A 21,826-nucleotide genomic window follows, 5' to 3' on the forward strand; every position below is an offset into this window, starting at 1 on the left:
AACAGATTCCAGGGAAGGGGGGGGGGGGGTGGTTTCTATTTAGAAGTATTGTAAAGATCTCACACCAAGCCATGGTAGGGGAGAGAGCGATCCCCGAGGGGGTGTAGACAAACAACACAACTCACACCCCAGCAAACAGGTAGTTAACAGTTTTCTTTATGCAAATATAAACCTCCAAAACAAGGTCACTAATGGACTCAGAACTTCTGACTAAGGTTTGCTCCCAGCAGTTCAGTTAAGCAATTGTACCATCCAGGTGCCCAAAGAAAAAGCTTGCCTCCAGTGCAAGACAGGCTAAGTCCTTAGCCCTATTACAATAGTAATAACTTAGTGAGAGGAGTTTGGCTTTTCTGCCCTTCAGCGTGCTACTAGCGCTCAGAGGTTGGCTCTGTTTCATAGTCATCAGTTCTCATGTCATTGAGACCCAGCTCCTCATTGTGGGCAAACGTGCGCTCATAGTGCTCCACTTTTAGCTCCGGATCTTCTTCTGGAGCATATACATTCTTTGAGTCAAAGAAAAAGAAAGGAACAGTTAAGTTATGAGCAGAGCCTATCATCATTACATGCACAACACTTCTCTAGCACACTTCAGCTAAGAATCACCTAGCATTTTTACAGACTAGTTGAGCCTCACCCCCCTTTTTGAAAGACTTTAAAATGAGTTGTTCTAGGGCACCTTTTAAAAGTTGGGTTTTTTTAAAGGCTATGTAACAGCTACCCCACAGACCACCATTTAGGGATGCAACAATCAGCCCCTTTTAAAAAGGAGTTGTGAGGCACAGAGATCACATGATTTGCCCAAATACCAACAAGTCCACAGCAGACAGAAGGACCCTACAGTCCTAGCTCTCAGGCCCCCCGATCTGCCCATTGAAGAACCATGCATCTGACTTTTTTCCCCCCAGCTACCACCAATAAGATCACTGCCCAACATGTAGCAAATCAGAAGTTAAGGAACATGGGCATGGAGATAAAGAAGCCAATTCTTTTCCCACCTCAGTCCACCTCCATAGTGGTTCCTGGGTTGTTCTGAATAGCATTGGGGCAGAGGGGTGCGCACTGTGGACTACAGGTCATTCAAGAGACCCTAAAGGGAAATCTCATTACAAAGTGCTCTGCACTCTACCTGCAAGTAGCTGTTCCCTGCAGGATCATCTAGAATGAAGTGAGCTTCCATGTGACCCTCCATAATCTGAGGAAACAAAGGCATATTAACAGGTTGACTGTCTTTGCTGAAGAGTTGCCAAGACCCCTCCCCTCAATCTATTTTAGCAGTGAACAGTCCCTCCTAAATCTTGCAGGTTGTGACCACCCCCCTTGTTCATGCACAGAATAACTCAGGAGCTACAGAAGCTTTATGCACTACTGTAAGAACACAACTTGCTTTATAGGCAGCTAGAACATTCTGTGCATAACAGTATTTACTCAAGACAGGATGTGCTTCAGGTGAGGAGGCCTGTAGGAGGACAGAGTTCCAGATATAGCCAACTGCTGCTGTCATGCATGCTTCCGATCTAATCCCTGTTAAAATCCCAATTTGTTGCCACATTTGAAGGTTTGAGTAGTCTGGTGTAACAGATTAAGACTGTGGACCAGCCCCCTTATCCATGATATTTAGGAAACACTGAAAGCCAATGGCCATCTGTAAACAGAGATGCAGTATCTCATAGCTGCCCACACTGGACAAGAAACAGGAATCCAACTAAGGATGTTAAGGACTAGTCGACACACTGATTATCCGATAAGCAGTTGCTTGTCAGTTGACTAGTCGATTTCCCCCCTCCCCCTTGCTGCCTCCATCAGACACAGGCAGCAAAGGGATGGGGAAGGGTATTTCAAAGCAGCAGCAGCGCACAGCTGTGTGCCCTGCCGCCTTGGCATTTCAAAGGGGCAGTGCCGTGGAGCCTGGGTTCAGCTGGGACTCCCCAGCTGATCCCAGGCTCCGACTGGCATGCAGCACAGCATGGAGCTCAGGACTCTGAGCCCTCCGCTGACCCCAGATTCCATGAGGGCTCTGTGGCTTTGAAATGCACAAGAGCCCCCGCTGGGGACTCTTGAACATTTCAAACAGGCATGCCCTCAAGCAGCCTGGAGTCAGCTGGACTTGCCACTGGTCCAGAGTTCCACATTCCTCCTCTGAAATATACAAGAGCCCCAGTGAGGGCTCCTGTGCATGTCACAGGAGGAATGTAGAAGTGCCTATCAACTACTCGACTACTATTCCATCGACTACTCAACTAGTCAATTAACCGTAATTTAACATCCTTAAGTCTAACATGGATGTGGCTCCATTTCCCAGCATGCAGAGTTCCATCTTGACCCTGCCATCAGTTGCATCACTGCATGCTAAGAAACAGGGCTGTGGCTCTATTCCATTACTTGTCTGGACACCCTAGCCAGTAGAACAGCCAGTGATTTTATTTACATCTAGGATGTACATAGTTGCATGTATCCAATTTGGATTAGCTCAAGGCACCTGGAAAGTTAGCCCTTTACGGCCTAACCTGTGTTATAGCATGGCAGGAGTGTCACTTCAGTGAGAGGAGAAAACTACTCCAGACTTTGGTGGCTCAGAGTAGTGATACTGAACATCTTTAGTCTAGCTTGTGTGAGGGGTTGAGGTCAGGGCAAGCTTCAGGATCACTGCCTTCCTTGTATGTAAGCATGCTGTGTTACAAGATACTCCCTGCCTAATATGGAGCAACATAAATGGTCCTGAAGCAGTTACAAGCCCCCTCATGGCTACGTAGGGCACTGGAAGAAGGTGGAAACCAAACAGGAGGGCAAGGTAAGGAGAGGAATCTCGTGGGACTGCAGAGATCTCACAAAGTTACACACTTCAGACTTGCATCAGTGCTGCCAGAGAACACATCAGACCACGTCAATCATTTGCCAGGATCAGTGTGAATGTCATCCCGAAGCTACTAACCTGATACACCTTTCTGCCAAACTCCTGGAGCTTCTCCACTCTGCTTGGAGTAGAGCTGTCCCCCAGAGTGAAGGGGTTTTTCGTAACCTGCAAGAGAAAGCAGGCTCCTTCACACTGTGCCAACACTAGGTTACTATTGAGCCTCGTGTACGTATCCAGTCTGGCCCAAGGCATTCAGGGGAACCCTGGGAAGTCACTAGATAACAGGAGTTAGCCTTCTACGACAGCATGCTGCTCTGGGCAGCCCATAGCAGGCTTTTGAAAGCTCATTTCCTGCAGTGAAGAGGCCCTGTAAAGAGAGATCTCAGTCACACTGTGTACTGGGTTACAGATCCCTTCGATTTCAGAAGCAGACCCAGGAACTAGAGACACCATCGGTTCTACATACTCTGACCTCAGAAACCGTTCTACAGCCCACCTTCCTGTGGGCATTAGTGCCCCAGAACACAATAGGTATTAAGCTAGGCCAATTTGAGCTGCCCTCAGTTGTTTAGAGGGAGCATGCCTGGGCTGGCAGCACACCCAGAGCCTGGCGGGGGAGGGATTGAGGCTGCTCTCAAGTAACCTTCTTGTTAACGTAGTGCCCAAAAAAGCCTGCAGGCCACTGAGTGGCTGATGTAGCTCCCTGTGGACTTAGAGAAGCAGAGCAAATGTCATTGCTGTTCTGCTGCAGCCTTCACATGCCCTCCTTGGAGCAGTGTTTGGCAAATGGGAGCACAAGTATTCAGCATTCCACCAGTCAGATTATGGAAGTCTACACATCCCAAACGCAAATCTCATCCAACAACGGGCTTCAGAGAGGCTACTCACCAGATCTCGGATGTCTTTCAGCAGCCCCTCCAGAGTGGTGAATTTTCCTCCCAGCGCTCCCATGCCAAGCTCAAACTCCAGCTCTGGGATTTCCACACTGCATGTCTCGGACTACAGAGACAAGAGAGATGGTAGGTTTATTCCAGGTCATCCATCCCACTCTAGAGAGCAGCTTCTATCTGAGGGACTCAGACGGGAAAGGCCAAGACTACAGCCACTCTACGGAGAGCCAGGAATAAATCCCAGAAGCCTCAACTAGACCTCTGCTGATGAAGGAAGAGGTCCCAAGAAGCAGCCACACACAGAGTTTGATATCTGAAGCAAGAGGTCACCTTTAGTATATCTCTCGTCATGTCCGAAGGGTCTGTAACACGAAGAGTAATCCTGGTTCCCAGCGGTTCTATTGCTCCTCCAGATTTAACCTAGGGACAGTTTACAAGTGACAAAGCATTCAGAATACTTTAATCCTCTTGCCACTACAGTGTGCTATAAACAGTATGTAAGACGCAAGACAGTGACCCAGCATCTCCACCTTAGGTTTAGGACAGAGTTTTGGGGACAGAAGGGATAGACAGCTACTTAATGGATTAAAGTACTATGACAGTGAGAGCTGTAGATATTTGTTCCCATGCTAAACACCCAGCTGCCGTAGTCCTTCCAACCTGAGTTTGCTGGGAAAAACAGATCCTCTCTGCAGATTAAGTTTGTAACTTTCCAGGACATCAGATATGAACATCTTAGTGTATGCCTGCATTTACACAGCCTGGAACTAGCCAGCCTAAGCATCCAAGTGAGAAAGTCCTCAGTAGATCCCTGCATGGATACAAAATCTGTATCCACATCTACAAAAAAAAGATCAGCACATATCTGCATCTACATTCACAGATGTAGTATCTGCAGATATAAAGCAGATATCTGCAAATTTGCAGATTTCTAGGTACAACATTTGTAACCGCAAATATCTGCAAGTATAAAGCAGATATCTATGGAGAAAACACTAGTCCTCAGCAGGACAGTGGTGAGACACAAGCTATCATGCAAGATAACCCTATGTCCAACAGTTGCAACATTTAGCAAAGCCCCATCTCATCATGAAAAGAAGAAGTGAAGTGCAGGCAACGGACACAAAGAAAAGTCCATCTCTTTGGGAGAAAACACGAGAATGGTGGCATGTTCTGAAGGAGACATGGTCAAGTTCACAGCTCACCTCGTTTGTCCTATGCCCACAGGCCTCGCAGTTTGTAGCCATAATTATCACTTCCTTAAAGTGTGGAATTTCTGGGACAGACGTTAAGGAAGTTTGTGTGAAATAAGAAACCTTCAAGAAAAGAACTTTTGGCTTCCTTGCACGGGACTAAGCTGCTTCCCAGCCCTGCCATACAAGGATGCAACTTTCTTCAAGAGAGCATTCCAAGGGGATTACCCTATCAGTGCCAATGCAGGTGCTGAGCACCAATGCAGAGAGTCATGTCAACAGGTATTTGGAAGTTTCCAGACTTTTGTTCCCACTTAATAGGATCATCCATTAGGATTGAAACATGCCCATTGCAAGTCATAAGCCGCGCATCAGACCTTTAAGCCTTTCTCTGACAGGATAAAAAGCCATAAACACACCAGGCCCACGTACAATTCTGAAAATCACTCCTCTGCACAGAGGAGGCCCATTTGTACCATCATACAGTCATAGCACAAGGATACGCACTAGCTTCATGTTAGTGCTGGCTGGAGCGTTACATTCAGGACAGTTTGTGTTGAATTGCAACACCTGTAATACAAGAACAGGTTGAAGAGTCTTGAGCACGTCACAAGACAGATACTAAAGCACCTTGCAATACATGGACCATTACATGGCTTGCACAGATACTTATGGCCCTGATCACTACAGCCTGGAAACTGATTTAATCCAACAAATGGGGCCATTTAGGTATCCCTATACACATGCCCGCTACCAGGCTCTCCTCAGAGAGATCAGGACATGCCTACAATCCAGTTAGACAACTCTAGGTGGCTAGCCAGAAATGTTACTCACTTCATTTCTCAGGTCTTCCACAGAGTCATCTGGGTTCTCATCCGTCTCATCTGCCTGAAACAGCACAGAGGCCAATATCAATAAGCTGGCTCAGACAGCTATACCTCACATCTGCTCATTCATGGATCTCCAAACAAACTCTGAGTTAGGGTGGAAGAACAATGCCTCTGCTACACAGCAGCTTCCTCTCCAGCACATAAAGGAAGACAGGAAGATTGAGGATCTGCAGGCATCTCGTCTTTCACCTGAACACGGGCCACAAAGGGCAGGAATGAGGGAAGAGCTAATTTTCATCTGCCAGGCCTCCCCTTACTTGTGACTTGAAGGCACCTTCCCCTCCCAGACCAAATTCCTCAAGTCCAAGCATTGCATCCTGCTGGGCAGTCCTCCTGTAACGTGTAACCACAAGAGCTTCATCTTTCTGTGGCGCATGAGGATTTTCCACAAAGCTGTTACCCGAGGGGTCATCTATAATCTGTCAGAGGGAAGTAGAAAGAAAGTGTTCAGTTTGACCTTCCTCCGAGAGAGAGAGAGAGAGAGAGAGAGAGAGACATTCCCACATCCTCTTGCTAACACTTACAAAGGTGAAAGAAGAATCCACTTCCTTCAACTGCTTGAGTTTGCCAATAAATTCATCTATTTTTCCTGCCACATCTTTATCGGCTGCCTGTGAAATGAGAGAACCAAAACTGGATCTTTGGTACCAGGTTAGATGTTAGGCTGGGCACACAATAGCAAGCCAAGAAGTGTTCTCAGCTGGTCATCTAGTAGGGGACATGCAACTGAATGTTTGGGAAAGTTTATACCACAAGCAGGCATCTGTTTTGATATTCCCTTCTTAAAACACCTTACCCTGCGGACTGGCTGATCCTGCTCCAGGCCAACGACAGCTCTGTCAATTATTCCCTCGATAGTGGTAAGAGCTTGATGGAGGAAGAACACAGACCCAATTGCAGCGTTAAATACACCAAAGAAGTGCTGTTAGTCTTCTAAACTTACCACCCCTAGCCCACCAGCCCTGGGACTATTTGTTCCCACAGATTGTGTGGGGGGGGGGGGGGGGAGGAGGGAGAGGGAAGAACTCTTAAAAGCTCCTGTTTTTCTTCCCCTGGTACTTCTAGTATCTTCCCTTCTCAGATAGCACTATCCAGCTGCAAATTCACTATGCATGTGTCAGTGAACTGAAGCCCAGACCTTTGATAGGCAGCAGCAGCTTCAATATGAGAAGCATCCATGAAGGAAGAGGTGCACCAGGACTAGACTGTGACAGTTTCCAAAACAATGCCGGATTTGAGGGAGCTAGCTTTCTAGGCTAGACACCGACTAGTAGCAGGATAAATTGGGGTCCAGAGTGCAAGACTAGAACCATTTAAGGCAGTAATACCACAGAGCCTAGCTCCACCACCACCCACCCCAATCTCACTGAAGCTGTACTGATGTGACTCAGTTTATACTCCAAAATCCAGACCTTTGCCTAAACTAGGTCATACCGAGAAACAGAACAGTCTATTCCAGTAGCCCAAAGTTGTTGGGAGTGGCTTGGTGAGGTGTTAGTGTATCAGCCATCCCAAGCCACATGTGAGCTCAGATGACATACCTACCTCCTTTCTGAGAGAAAGCAGGAATTTCAAAGTCTAGCTCTGGGATTCTAGCCGTGGCACAATCTGTCTTCACCACTTCCCTATTCATATCCTGGACAGAACAATTTATAGAACAGATTAAAAATAAAGCTACAACAGGCCAGAACTCCTACACACGCTGAGCAACTAAGAATCAGAATTCAACCCTGAGAAGCACACTGGGAACACAGTGTTAGCACCCTCCCAACTGGGGATCATTAACAGCATAGAACACAGCGAGCCAAGACTGGTTGGGCAACTATCAGACTAAGTGAAACTTGGCCCCGCCCATAGTACATGGACATCCGGCTATGGATGTCGCCAGACCAGAGAGGTTTCATCTGTAGATACAAAGCATCAATGAACTGGACACAAAACCAACAATCTTTCCTGATCATAGCTGCCACACATCAGGGCAAATGCTGGCTCTCCCTTCTCCAAACGCTCACAACCTATTCAAGCACATTGCATGGATCTCACAGTACAAGTACTCACAAGAGAGAGTGTCAACATCTCCTTAACGAGCAGTTGATAATGCCCTCCATTAAATATTACTTTACAGTAGTCAGAGAAGCAGATTTTCTGTCATACTATGATCCAAGGACAATTGTGCTTTACCCACAAGTAGGTTCCTGGCTAGAACCTGCCCACCTAAACTCCATCTCTGTCAACCCTCATTATAATTTCAATCTGGATGCACAGGCACCTACCATGCCCTTCTGAGATACAGACAGCCTGTGACCACCCACTAAATTGCAACAGGCACTGGATGTGTAACCTGTGCTTATTCAGTGGGGCACTCCATCTCCCTTCCATGAGTGGGCAACATGCAAGTTGCTGAGCCAACAACAACCTTGACTAGGCAAATTGGTCTACTAGCTCAGACAGTAGGTGTTTGTGCTGTTACACCATTAGATCCCAGATTCAGTCTCCTTAATATACTCTGCAACAGCCCATTATACCACAAGTGCTAAATGTTTAACATCAGGGCACTTGTATCTCACCAGCTGAGGCTGACGACAGCTCTGCTGTTTTACAACCACTACCTACTACTCCACAGATGGGGAATTCCAGTGCAAAAGGACTCGTCTAAGAGGCCCAGGAAGTCTACGTCAGAGCCAGGATTGAATCCAGAATCTCAGACAAGGCCAGTAGGAGGCAGGTGACGACTAGGCTGCCTCGGAACTGCCAGCAGGGTAGCTCCCTGTATTTCCCCCGGCGCTGAGTGCTCCGTGCCACCAGGTCTGGGCTGCAAACCCCTTCCTGCCAGAGAGGTCCCAGCTCACCTGGCGAGCAGAGACTGAGAGGGTGTAGCGCACGCCCTGCTCCTGGATGCGCCCTGCCGACTGGATCTCAGTGTTGGACCAGGCGCAGCTGTCGCAGGCGAAGGAGCTGACGATGATCTCTTTGAAGAACGGGATCTTGGTGAGCAGCAGCCGCGTGACCCCCTGAAAGAGCAAAGCCACAAATACATGAACACGCTGGGATGGGGGACCCCCCCCCAGTGCCGCTTCCCCCCCGTTACCCCCCCAGTGCCGCTTCCCGCTGCCCCCCCGATACCCCCCCAGTGCCGCTTCCCCCCCGTTACCCCCCCCCAGTGCCGCTTCCCGCTGCCCCCCCGATACCCCCCCCAGTGCCGCTTCCCGCTGCCCCCCCGATGCCCCCCCCAGTGCCGCTTCCCCCCCGATACCCCCCCCCCCGTGCCGCTTCCTCCCCGTTACCCCCCCAGTGCCGCTTCCCGCTGCCCCCCCGATACCCCCCCAGTGCCGCTTCCCCCCCGTTACCCCCCCCAGTGCCGCTTCCCCCCCGTTACCCCTCCCAGTGCCGCTTCCTCCCCGTTACCCCCCCAGTGCCGCTTCCCGCTGCCCCCCCCCCATTCCCCCCCCAGCCCCCCCCAGTGCCGCTTCCCCCCCGTTACCCCCCCCCAGTGCCGCTTCCTCCCCGTTACCCCCCCAGTGCCGCTTCCCGCTGCCCCCCCGATACCCCCCCCCAGTGCCGCTTCCCCCCCGTTACCCCCCCAGTGCCGCTTCCCGCTGCCCCCCCGATACCCCCCCAGTGCCGCTTCCCCCCCGTTACCCCCCCAGTGCCGCTTCCCGCTGCCCCCCCGATACTCCCCCAGTGCCGCTTCCCCCCCGTTACCCCCCCAGTGCCGCTTCCCGCTGCCCCCCCGATACCCCCCCAGTGCCGCTTCCCCCCCGTTACCCCCCCAGTGCCGCTTCCCGCTGCCCCCCCGATACCCCCCCAGTGCCGCTTCCCCCCCGTTACCCCCCCAGTGCCGCTTCCCGCTGCCCCCCCGATACCCCCCCCAGTGCCGCTTCCCCCCCGTTACCCCCCCAGTGCCGCTTCCCGCTGCCCCCCCGATACCCCCCCAGTGCCGCTTCCCCCCCGTTACCCCCCCAGTGCCGCTTCCCGCTGCCCCCCCGTTACCCCCCCAGTGCCGCTTCCCCCCCGTTACCCCCCCCCCCCCAGTGCCGCTTCCCGCTGCCCCCCCGATACCCCCCCAGTGCCGCTGCCCCCCCCTGCCCCGGCCCCACCTTCCCCGTTATCCCAGCCTGCCCCAGCACCAGCTCCCCCCACCGGGCCCGGGGCGGCCTCACGTTGCGGTAGCAGCTCATGCAGAGCGACTCGATCTCGTCCGGCTGCTGCTGCTCGTCCTCGGCGCTGAGGGGCCGGAACACGGGCCCGCCCCGCACGGGCTCCAGCTGCCCGATCGCCGACATGCCGCGGCCACTTCCGCTTCCGCCGCCCTCCGGCCCGGAAGTGCTTCGCCGGGCCCCGCCCCCTTTCAAGACCCGGCGGAGGGGCCCAGCCTCTTCGAGGTCACGTGAGGCGGGGCTACTCCAGCCAGGTTTCAGGGCGGGGTAGGCCTCAGCCTGGCCCAGGGCTGGGGGAGGGGCGCACGTGCCCCTTTGCTGCAGGGAGGGGCCCCCCCTGCAACCCCCTGCCCTGGGGCAGAGCAGTCAGGCCGCCCCCTTGCCCCCCCAGCCACCACTGGGGGCCAGGCGCCACGTGGCAGCAGCCCCCCCCCCCAGCCACCACTGGGGGCCAGGCGCCACGTGGCAGCAGCCCCCCCCCCCAGCCACCACTGGGGGCCAGGCGCCACGTGGCAGCAGCCCCCCCCCCAGCCACCACTGGGGGCCAGGCGCCACGTGGCAGCAGCCCCCCCCCCCAGCCACCACTGGGGGCCAGGCGCCACGTGGCAGCAGCCCCCCCAGCCACCACTGGGGGCCAGGCGCCACGTGGCAGCAGCCCCCCCCCCAGCCACCACTGGGGGCCAGGCGCCACGTGGCAGCAGCCCCCCCCCCCAGCCACCACTGGGGGCCAGGCGCCACGTGGCAGCAGCCCCCCCCCCCAGCCACCACTGGGGGCCAGGCGCCACGTGCCATGTGGGGGAGGTGTGACCTCTCTCCCGCCCGCGGCAGCCCACCCTGCACGGTTTCTGTGGCCAGGGCTGTGCTGGGACCCCCCCATAGAGCAGATACCAGTAACAGGGGGCTTCCTTGAGCAATTGCTTACTCTGCGTAGGCCTACTGCTAGTGTTGGACCCCCGTTCACAGGTGCCCACACAGAAACTACACACAGAAGAATTTCTGCAATGCTGGCAGTTACAGGCCAGTGACCCTCACTTGAGTACCGGACAACTTGTCTGAAATGATAGTAAAAGAACAGACTTATCACACACCGAGAAATGCAATATATTAAGGATGAGGCAGTACAGCTTTTGTTGAGGAATCGTGCCTCAGCAACGTATTAGAATTCTACAAATCTGTGTTAGCTAGGGCATGCAGTTTACTTAGACTTTCAGAAAACCTTTGATGAGGTTCCGCCAACTCTGCACAGAAAAATGTTGGGATCTAAATTAGTTGTTACTGCTCAATAAAAAGGTCTTGGAGTCATAGTGGATGGGTCCCTGGAAACATTTGCTCAACACGCAGCAGCAGTCAAAAAAAAACCCAAAAACCACACACATGTTAGCAACCATTAGGAAAGGGATGCATTAGAAGAAGCATTTCCAGCAGATCTAGAGAAGTGATTATTCCCTTTTATTTGGCACTGGTGAGGCCACATCTCGTAGAATCATAGAATACTAGAACTGGAAGGGACCTCGAGAGGTCATTGAGTCCAGTCCCCTGCCCTCATGGCAGGACCCAGTACTGTCTAGACCATCCCTGATAGACATTTCTCTAACCTATTCTTAAATATCTCCAGAGATGGGGATTCCACAACCTCCCTGGGCAATTTATTCCAGTGTTTGACCACCCTGACAGTTAGGAACTTTTTCCTAATGTCCAACCTAAACCTCCCTTGCTGCAGTTTACACATCTGGAGTATTATGTCCTGTTCTGGGCCCCTGACTATAGAAAGGATGCGGATGCGTTGGAGAGGGTCCAGTGGAGGACAACCAAAATGATGAGGGGGCTGGAGCACATGACCTACAAGGAGAGGCTGAGGGAGTTGGGCTTATTTAGTCTGCAGAAGCGAAGAGTGAGGGGGGATTTGATAGCAGCCTTCAACTTCCTGAAGGGAGGTTCCAAAGAGGATGGAGAGAGACTGTTCTCAGTAGCGAGGGATGGCAGTGTCATGATTATGAGGGTTAGCCAGCAGCCTGGGGATTAAGGAGTTAACTACACCTAGCCAGGTGGAGTGACCAGTAGGAATGTAGGTGGGACTTTCAAACTGGGACAAAGGAATTTGGGTTTTTTTCCTTTCTCCTTTTGTCTCTCTGGGTGAGTCCTCTGCAGCTACAGGGAGGGACAAGCACATCTCTCTCTCCAAGACACCATTCTTCATTTTCTGTAAGTAGGGTAAAGTTTAGGTAGTTTCCTTAGGCTTTATTGTTTTAAGGGTAGGGTATGGGATCTGAGATCTGGCACTGTTTAAGAGATGTTTGGCTTTTCTTTTTAACTAAGTTCTAGCCCATGGTGTAATTCCTCCATGAGTATATTTGGTTACCTTTCCATCTGATCCTTATGCTTGCAACAGAAATATTGTTGTAATAATAAAAGTTTTCTCTTTTCTTTTTATTAACCTGGCATTGGTTACTTGTGTGTCCTGATTTTTATAATGGGGTGAGATTTCCCAAATGATATTTCCCCTAATCTCGTTATTAATATTTGGATGGTGGCAGTGGAAGTTTTATTCCCAAAATCTAGGTTTTAAGATTTTGAGGGAAGTTTTATAACAAAGCCTGGTAGATAAGGCTTTGGGGTACACTTCCTGGCCCCCACTTCTGCATTTATCATGCCAGAGTGGGGAAGGAGCCATGACAGGCAGAACAAGGAGCAATGGTCTCAAGTTACAGCGGGGGAGGTCTAGGTTGGATATTAGGAAAAACTATTTCCCTAGGAGAGAGGTGAAGCACTGGAATGGGTTCCCTGGGGAGAGGGTGGAATCTCCATCCCTAGAGGTTTTTAAGTCTCAGCTTGACAAGCCCTGGCTGAGATGATTAGTTGGTCCTGCTTTGGGCAGGGGGCTGGACTCAATGACCTCCTGAGGTCTCTTCCAGCCCTAGGATTCTATGATAGCTAGTAAGGCAGAAAATATCACAATACCTTTATATAAACCCCTAGTATGTTCACACTTTGAATACAGTTCTGATTGCCCTATCTCAAACAATTATACTAGAAGTGGAAAAAGTACAACAAAAGGCAACAAAAATAATTAGGGGCATGGAACAGCTTCTATTTAAGAAACAAAATACAGGACTATGTAGCACTTTAAAGACTAACAAGATGGTTTATTAGATGATGAGCTTTCGAGGGCCAGACCCACTTCCTGAGATCAAATAATGGAAGAAAATAATAACAACCATATATACCAAAGGATATAATTTTAAAAAAATGAACACACATGAAAAGGACAAATCACATTTCAGAACAGAAGGGGGATGGGGGAAGGAAGGTGAATGCCAGTGAGTTAATGATATTAGAGGTGGGGAAGGGGAGATGTCTGTGAGTTAATAGTATTAGAGGTGATAATTGGGGAAGCTATCTTTGTAATGGGTAAGATAGTTGGAGTCTTTGTTAATTCCCCTGCGGAGAGTGTCGAATTTTAGCATGAATGCCAGTTCAGAGGATTCCCTTTCAAGTGCAGATCTGAATGTCTTCTGAAGTAGGAGGCAGGTTAGCAGGTCATTGAGACAGTGTCCTTTCTGGTTGAAATGACAAGCAACTGTTTTTTCTTTGTGATCCTGTCTAATGTCTGTTTTGTGGGCATTGATTCTTTGGCGAAGTGTCTGAGACGTTTGTCCAATGTACATAGCAGACGGACACTTTCGGCACATGATAGCATAGATTATATTTCTGGAGGCGCAGGAATATGTATTCTTGATCTTGTAACTCACTTGGTTAGGCCCAATAATGGTGTCAGCAGAGTGAATATGTGGACAAAGCTGGCAGCGGGGTTTGTTGCAAGGGAAAGTACCAGGGTTGGTATTAGTGTGGTATGTCCTGTGGTTGACTGCCAGAAGCTAGGTCCAGGCAACCCAGCATGGATCCTTCAGTACATTACGCTGCGCTGGCCCTAGCCACTGTCATAGAATCATAGAACTGGAAGAGACCTCAGAAGGTCATCAAGTCCAGCCCCCTGCTCTAGGCAGGACCAATCCCAACTAAATCAACCCAGCCAGGGCTTTGTTAAGCCGAGACTTAAACACCTCTAGGGATGAGACTCCACTACTTCCCTAGGTAACCCATTCCAGTGCTTCCCCACTCTCCTAGTGAAATAGTTTTTCCTAATATCCAACCTGGACCTCTCCCACCACAACTTGAGCCCATTGCTCCTTGTTCTGCCATCTGTCACTACTGAGAACAACCTCTCTCCATGCTCTTTGAAACCTCCCTCCAGGAAGTTGAAGGCTGTCAGTACAGGTTACTGAGTGAGAGGGACCCCGGTTGGCCATTCTTTATGCTATTGTGCTCAGATGCTGAGCTGTTTCTTGAAGGCCAGATACTTGAGCGCAAAGTAGTAGAGAGATGAAGCAACGTGACACCTGTGTAGCCTTTAAAATTCCACACATTGTGACGCTATATTTATTGTATAATTTCAACGGGGGAGGGGGAGAGGAAACACCAACTCCAAAGAAATCTAACAACATGTAACTTTATTGAAGCATCTTTAACAGTTAAATTGCAGGGAAAGAAACCATAAAACTGGTACAGCATATGGCATATCAATATTGTTGCGACTGTGGCTTCCAACACCAAATTTCCATTAAAAAACCGTGACCATAGAGGGATATTCTGTATACACAGAGAATGTGTAAGGAAAGGGTTACCACTGCAGCATAACCAAAATAGTACATTAACAGCTTGTACTACTCACTCTAGTAACACAGAGAAGATTGTTATAAAATCCGAAAGTCCAGCTTCAAGAGTTTTAAAATAATTCAACACTTCAACTCTGTATCAATCCAAAGATACATAGTGTGGGCCAGATTCTGGACCTTTTACTCCCACTGACAAGCTCTTACTCACTTGAGCAGTCTCAGTGAAATCAATATGAGTAAAGCTTATAAAACAGGGCCATGTATATATAAATGTATATTTATATACATATTGTAACAGGGTACACCAGTAGCCCCCTTTCTGGGTGCCAGTTGCCCTCCCAAATCAGGCTCAGAGAGACCTCAGGGTTGTGCAACACCCATGTCTTTATTCACCTTAGGCTATGTCTACACTGCAGGCTTCTTGTGAAAGAACTGTTTTGCACATCCACACTGCCATGTGCTTTTGTGCAAGAGTATCCATGGCAGTGTAGACGCTCTCTTGCACAAGAAACCCCTGTTGCCCGTCCACACTTCCTTCTTGCGCAAGAGGGCTTATTCCTCATGGTGAGAGGAATAACTCTTGTGCAAGAAGCCCTCTGTTCTGACGCCTTGCTGTAAATGTACTTGTGCAAGAACGCACGTGCAGTGTAGACACGCCGCAAGTTTTGTTCTTGTGCAAGAAGCCTGCAGTGTAGACATAGCCCTCATGTGTTCTATCACCAGTGCCAAACTATTTATAGTCTTTACAGGGGTTTCCTCTTCTTATAGGCAGAGTCAGCCTCTGCTAGGAGATATCCAATGTATTTATTTATTTCCTTCCTTACACATTGCCTGCCCCCACCATCTGGCTCCCTCCCAGCCTTTATAGCCCTTGGCTCATCAGGTTGGCAGGTTTTGCCAAACCCCGCAGCTGGCATTAGGCCTTTTCATCAGCCCCAATCTGTTCCCCTTGGTTGGAGCTGACAGGGCAGGGATTAATCAGGTGCTCTTGCACTATCATGTGCTACACCTATATTCACGTACAGTGTGCACTATATGGGTGATTACAGACGTGGTACTTATTCGCTCTTCTCTGCTCCTGAGATCAGCACTCTGACTGTTTGGGTTGTAACCCGCCCACAGCAATGATGGTTTGTGAAATGATTGTAGCAAAACTGCACGAGTGGAAAAGGAGCCACAGAATTGCATCCTTCTGACGGAGGCTGGCTTTGTCTTTGTCAGGTCGCCGTGTTTTTCAGCTGCAGGGGGCTGGTGGGCAGGGATGGAGGGGGACTGGCAGAATACCTGTCAGACGTGAAAACTCTGGAGAAGCATGGCACCTAGACACAAATTGCTGTACGTAATGTGGCAGGAGAAGCTGTGTTGCTGGCATTTTATTGTTATAGTCGTCCAAGCCATGGCCACAACTGTCCTTAGCCACAGAGCGCGGCAGAGTGGGACGTGCCCTCTTGACCGGCCTGGTTTAAACATGCATGCACACCCACGCTCCTGCACGTCCCTCTCCGTACCCCGGTCCAGGATTTCACTGCAAATCATTGATTCTCTCATTTAAACTCTGGGAAATGTCCTTCCACAGAGAGTCAAGGCGGACATGCAAATCCTCCAGAGGCGCTGAGCTGTCAAACTCCTCTGAGTATGGCGACAGTGGAGACAGCTTGAACTTAATTTCTTCTGTCTCCCGGTCAATGGTCCTGGTGAAGTCATCTATCTCAAGGAACGTGTCCCGTCTGAACTCCTCGATTCTCTGCTGCACTTCCAGAGCCAGGCCCTCCATGTAGGGGTCCACAGCCCAGTGAGGGTCGACAGCTGTGCCAGCAACCTGCTCCCTCAGACCACTGGGGTAAAGGCGCAGCTGCTCCTTGAGGTGGTCCACGTTCCTCTGGATCTTCTGGTGGAGCTCCTTGGCATTCTGGGTCAGCTTCTCAGAGAGCTCCTGGATGTAATGATTAAGTTTCTCCGGGCTGACTTTGGTGTGGGGCATGACGTTTCTGTGGAGTTCCTCCATGTTGCGGTGGATCTCAGTCACCAGTCTGGCAACGTATGGATGGACGACCTCCTTCACTTGGTCCGTGTGAAAGGCTATTTTCTTGGCATACTGAGCCATGAATCTCTGTACTTCATCTACGCCTTCCAGGAGCTGGGCCTTCATGTCTCGAGGAGGGGTGAGGTGCTGCTGGAGCTCCCTGGATTTCAGCAAGACCTGGTTCAGGAGCTCTTCGGTGAATGGGGTCAGCTGAAAGTGAAGCGCTTCCAGGTGCTTGCTGATTTTCTGGTGCACCTCGTCCACGTAAGGAGACAACTTCACCCTCAGGCCTTCCAGCTCCTTCCTGATGAGCCTTCGCAGGCCGTCAGAGTCCTCGTAGAACCGTGGCTGAAGCCCTCGGCTGAAGGGGGCCAGTTTCTCAAAGAGATTGCCCATGTAGCTGACTCCTTCTTGGATACTTTCTTTCACTTTTCTATGGGAAACAACAAACACACACACTTCTAATTGCCTGAGCTCTGAGTCGCCTCCTCGCACTTGTGTCCCCTGAGTGGCAATATTGACTGTATGGCCATGCGCTGATTTAAGACATGAGGCTGTCAAAGATGTGTAAAGCACTAACTTTTCACCCCTCGAGACTTGGGCCTTGGTCGAAAGTTAAGATGAGCCTGGTGGTTCTCAGCTTAGCTTAGTCCCTTGTGGACTTTGCCTGTAGAACAAAAACTACATGGCAGAATCCATCCGGAGCGCAAGCTCAGAAGAGGCGAGAAGGTGGCGGGATAGATTAGGAAAGAGGGGCGTTGGCTGAACTGTGTTGGGGTATCACGACTGCCATGGAGGCTTGTCAGAGAGCCGTTTGCATAGCCCTTGCCTGCAGTGTTGCGGGCCTAGCCAGCATGGCTGGCTACTGCATCCCACCGTTGCAGCCCGGAGCCCTGCCCCGTGATCCTTGCTCCCTGTCTTCACTGCTGGGCATGTTTGTTGAGCTCCAGGGACCACTTTCTGCTTTCCACTGGGCTTTTCTGTGTTTTACTTCAGGTTCACCACCAGCTGGCCGCGCTCCAGGGGCCTGGTTTGTATGGGCTCAACTGGCGATTAGCTCAAGCAATCTATTCTTTGAGTGTGGAAATGCCCAAGATGCCTATAAATGCAAAGGCCTTAGGGGCACTGTGCCTCGATAAAAACCAGTCGATAAACCGACCAGTTGTACGGCAGAGAGCAAGACCCCGATGTGCTTTGGCCTCTGACAGGACAAGCGGCTTCAGGGCCCTGCCAGAGAAGGAGGTAACTGTACTCACTTGATCTCTTGGTCCAGCTTCATGCTCTGGGTTTGCACCACGCTGGCCTTGTCGTGAGTGAGCTGGCTGAGGTAATCCCAGAACCCGTTCCTCGCCTGTTCATCCTGGCAAGCTGGAAAAGGAGCATGTAACAGAGTGACCTCAGGAGAGCCCCTTGGGGCAAGGCAGGATGCTGGCAGCAGGGAGGTGGCATGGAGGTGCTCCGGGAAGGGAAGGGAAGGGAAGGGCTGGTGTGGGGAGCCGTGCTTAAGCTGATGGAGCTCGCAGCCTGTGATCCTCAGGGGAGTATTTTATTCCGGGGATGATCAGGGGCCTCTTTACACTGACAAGTCCCAGGGGAGCTCCCTCCCCAACTCAGTAAAGGCCCCAATTTCCAGCACTAAGTGCCATGGGAGTTCTGGGTGCTCAGCACCAGTCGGCCTCAGTGGGGCTGACTCCCGAGGCACAGCAGACCTGCAGGTCAGTGGCAGGGTCAGGGCCACGCGTGTCGGGTCCAAACGCAGCGTGAAAGGAACAGGGCCTGAGCCTTCAGGGACAGGGTCAGAGCGACCCTGCCGTGAAGCACAGCGATAGCATCCAAAGAGCAACACGCTGGGGCGTCTGACGGTGTCTCCCCTCCTGCTCCAAGCGTCATCCCCTTGTAAGCCACCAGGCCCCCGCCACGCAGGGGATCCCCGGCGCTATCCCCACCCAGGAAGGGAGACCTTTCCCCTGCCATGGCCACAGCCAGGAAGTGGGTCCCTGCACCTGGTTACAGAGATGAGCACCGACCTGCGAAGGTGGCCAGGAGCAGCGCCAGAAGGGCAGCTTTGGGAGTCATGGTCTGTCTGCTCCCTGGGCTGGGTCTCTGGGGAGAAACAAAGCAGAAAGCAGTTAGTGCCCTTCCCGCCACGGCCGGGCTCCACCTTCGTTTCCCTGCTCGTGGGGTGGGGGCCAGACTCATCTTCCAGTCCCCGAATCTGGGCTGTTGCTTTTCCCAAGGACACGCCACGTTTCCAAGTGGGGATTTAAATTGCAGCTGGGGGGCACAATGTCCAGCTAGTGAGTGTAAAATACAGTCCACGAGGCCAGACTCTGACCCTCTCTCTAGGAGTTCCCTCCCGCTTCACGGATTTCAGTGGGACCTCTCAAGGGGTAAGGCACCTAGAAAAAAGGACTCTAGAACTGGCCCAGATAAACTGCCTCGGCGCGGGAGCAAAGGCTGGACACACGCGCCGGTTCCTGGCCCATAACTCGGGCTCGCAAGGCACTACCGTGCTACAACTCCACCATAGATTTGAGTCTGTCTGTGCGTCCGTCCGTCTGGTCGAGAACTTCTCCTAGACGGTAAGAGCTGGGACCACCCAATTCGGTGCACGGCTTCCTCTTCCCAGAACTTAAAGCAAGGGCAGGGTTGGATGTGCCAGGACAATGGGATGTGCCTGGAATGGGATTGCTCCTCCGAAAACCACACAGAAAAGAGGCTATCACCAGGCAAGCGAAGGGGGCTGGCTGGGGGCCCCTCCCCTCTGGACTGCCCCATCCCCAAGCCTCCCACTCCAAGGCACCCGTTAGGGAAGGCTGAAATTCCCGATTTACATGGGAACAGTGTCGCCTGTTCCTTCTTCAGGAAGCGAGGGGAAAGCGCACAGTTTGCTGCATTCCTCACTTTGGCTGACGAGAGCAGGGGGCCAACACACTAGGATCTGACTCAGCCGGGGGCCGTGCACCCCTCCTCTGGCTCTGCCTGCAGAAGCTGCAGTGGCCATGGAGAGGCGCTTCTCCCCTAGGTCCAAGCTGCTGCCGTGAGAGAGGTTTGGGGGAGGCCTCTCTCCCCGGGGCAGCCTGGAGACTGACCCCCCCTTCCCAGCCCCACGCTAGAGCAACGATTCAAAGGAAGAGAGCAGAGGTGCCCTCGATTTGCACAGTGCACGGTAACCATCCCAATCTCCGTGTGGGCTGGACATTCATGTGTCCAAATGACCAGGGGCTCTGCTCTGCGCTGTGCGCTGTTTTCAAGAAGATAGCCCAGAAAGCTGCTTCCGGTACCTGGAACTACCTCAGGGGAAATCGTTGTCACAGATCGGCCCATTGGCACCCTGGCACACTCGGAAGCCCTGTTTCCAAGCGCCTTACGGTGCTCTGTGATGATTCCACCCCCACTCCTCGCAGAGTTTGTGCACACCACCTTGCTACAGCGTCTTTCACCCCAGGCTTTCAAAGAGCTTTGCAAGCTAAGCAATCCACGGTCACAGGCAACAGCCGGTCAGCTCTGTTTGCCCATTGTAGAGCTGGTGGAACTAAGGCTAGAGTGTCCGTGAAAGAGTTGGGTTTAGAGTCCAGGTGACCTTCCTTGCTCTAACCGCTCAACCATACTCCCTATGACACAGAAATGGAGCACAGGAAACCCCTAGGTAACACTCCAAAAGGTGGGCCTAGAACCCACGGAATTCTGCTCCAACTTCTACACAGAGCCCTGCCCAGATAGGAACTTTTGTCTCCGCATCTGCATCTGCAATGAGCCGCGGCTACCCGCAGATACAAAGCGGATAGCCGCAGCTTTGCGGGGCTCTGCTTCCACGCAACACTCCCGGGAAAAGGCCCTGAGCTGCAGCAGAATTCAAGACCTGTATCCCCTGCACCTTACCGAGCTGCGGTTCACCTGCTGTCCTCTGTGAGTCGGCCCCCGGCACTCGCTGCTCACTTTATATATGAATCAATATTAAGCAGCAGGCTCAGGTGACGGGAGGTCCCATATGCCTCTGCAGAGCCAGCAGCTTTGGACCTCACTCCATGTAAATACAACGTGGAGGTTCAAAGACATTTGCAGGGGATGACGTGAGTACCAGTCATCTGACTGGCTCTCCCACATCACTCACCAGCCTGGGTCCCCCCCCATCCAGCTTTCCCAGCAAACCACCTCCCGCCTCAGTGGCTTACAAACAAAGTTAACCCTTTGCATGCTGCAGAAATGTAGGCGCCAGACATCCTCCTAAGCATCCACTGGGCAAAGCAAGTTAGAAGCCGGCAGGGAACGAGAACCAGTCACAGGGCCTCACCCGGCTCTTCTTGATGGACCAGACGGTGCGTTGCCAGTGACAAGAGGGGCCTTGCTGGTTGCGCTGCCCAGGTCTCTGTGTTCAGGTGAAGCTGGATTCAGGGCTGACCTTTGTATCCCGGTCTCATACACCAGAACAAACAGCACTATCTGTTTGCCGGGCTTGACACAGCTCTGCCGTGGGGTTCAACAGCCATGCAACCAAGTGTGAGCTGCTCTCCCGTGGAAAATGGCTGGGGGGGATTTGCCTAGAATCCCAGTGGGAAAAGCAGGGGGCTGTTAATGTTGGAGGCTGTTGCCCTACCGCTGCACATCATGGTGAAGTTTGGATGAGCACGGTAGCACCTGGAGGCCCCTGAAGATCCGGCCCCAGTGTGCTGGATGCACTGCAAGCACAGCGTGAGAGTCGGTCACTGCTCTGAAGAACGGGCAAAGGGTGGGTGAAAGGAAGGGCCGTGGTCCCTGCTTTGCAGCTGGGGATCAGAAGCACAAGCCGAGATGGAGAGAGTTGCTCATGGTCACAGAGTCTCTGGCAGAACGGAACTGACCCTAGATCTCTGAAATCCAGCCCATGGCTGTAGCCTGGAGATAACGGAACCTCTTCCCGCCGGCAGCATGTCTTTGCAGGAACCATCTCTCTGGACCTGCCTGCACACCTCCTCATGCAATGGGGCTCTGAGCCCAGCCGGAACCTCATTCATATAAATATGAAATAGTAATAACAACAAATGGGGGGAGATTTAGAAAAATGGTGCCTTTTGGCCCTGAGCACTTCCATAACCCAAACAGCTCCTCTTTTGCCCAATTTCAGCAAAATGGCTGGCTTTTTTCCATCCAGACCCCCCCACATTGAAGT

At 51.7% G+C, this 21,826-nt stretch overlaps 2 protein-coding genes across 3 annotated transcripts; both read right to left on the reverse strand.

The window, feature by feature from the left end:
- Window positions 1-138: 138 nt before the first annotated feature.
- On the reverse strand, window positions 139-10,146 carry ZPR1 (ZPR1 zinc finger). The gene is made up of 14 exons (XM_075909786.2): window positions 9,985-10,146; window positions 8,674-8,835; window positions 7,370-7,460; window positions 6,621-6,691; window positions 6,349-6,435; window positions 6,082-6,243; window positions 5,769-5,822; window positions 5,438-5,504; window positions 4,947-5,017; window positions 4,072-4,161; window positions 3,740-3,850; window positions 2,930-3,016; window positions 1,127-1,192; window positions 139-503 (listed from the first exon to the last, which is right to left on the reverse strand). The coding sequence occupies exons 1-14, from the start codon at window positions 10,105-10,107 to the stop codon at window positions 369-371; spliced, it is 1,377 nt and encodes a 458-aa protein (XP_075765901.1). The 5' UTR covers window positions 10,108-10,146; the 3' UTR covers window positions 139-368.
- A 4,326-nt stretch (window positions 10,147-14,472) lies between these two features.
- APOA5 (apolipoprotein A5) lies at window positions 14,473-21,021 on the reverse strand. 2 transcript variants are annotated; one of them, XM_006121677.5, is made up of 4 exons: window positions 20,972-21,021; window positions 18,705-18,780; window positions 17,934-18,045; window positions 14,473-17,110 (listed from the first exon to the last, which is right to left on the reverse strand). In XM_006121677.5, exons 2-4 carry the CDS (start codon window positions 18,751-18,753, stop codon window positions 16,177-16,179), a joined length of 1,095 nt encoding a protein of 364 aa, XP_006121739.3. In that variant the 5' UTR covers window positions 18,754-18,780; window positions 20,972-21,021; the 3' UTR covers window positions 14,473-16,176. The 2 variants fall into 2 exon arrangements, with proteins under 2 accessions (XP_006121739.3, XP_014428336.3); XM_014572850.4 differs by lacking the exon at window positions 20,972-21,021 and adding an exon at window positions 20,560-20,714.
- Window positions 21,022-21,826: the final 805 nt, after the last annotated feature.

The sequence above is a fragment of the Pelodiscus sinensis genome, chromosome 25 (assembly GCF_052426305.1).
Source record: "Pelodiscus sinensis isolate ZL-2025 chromosome 25, ASM5242630v1, whole genome shotgun sequence".
NCBI lineage: Eukaryota > Metazoa > Chordata > Testudines > Trionychidae > Pelodiscus > Pelodiscus sinensis.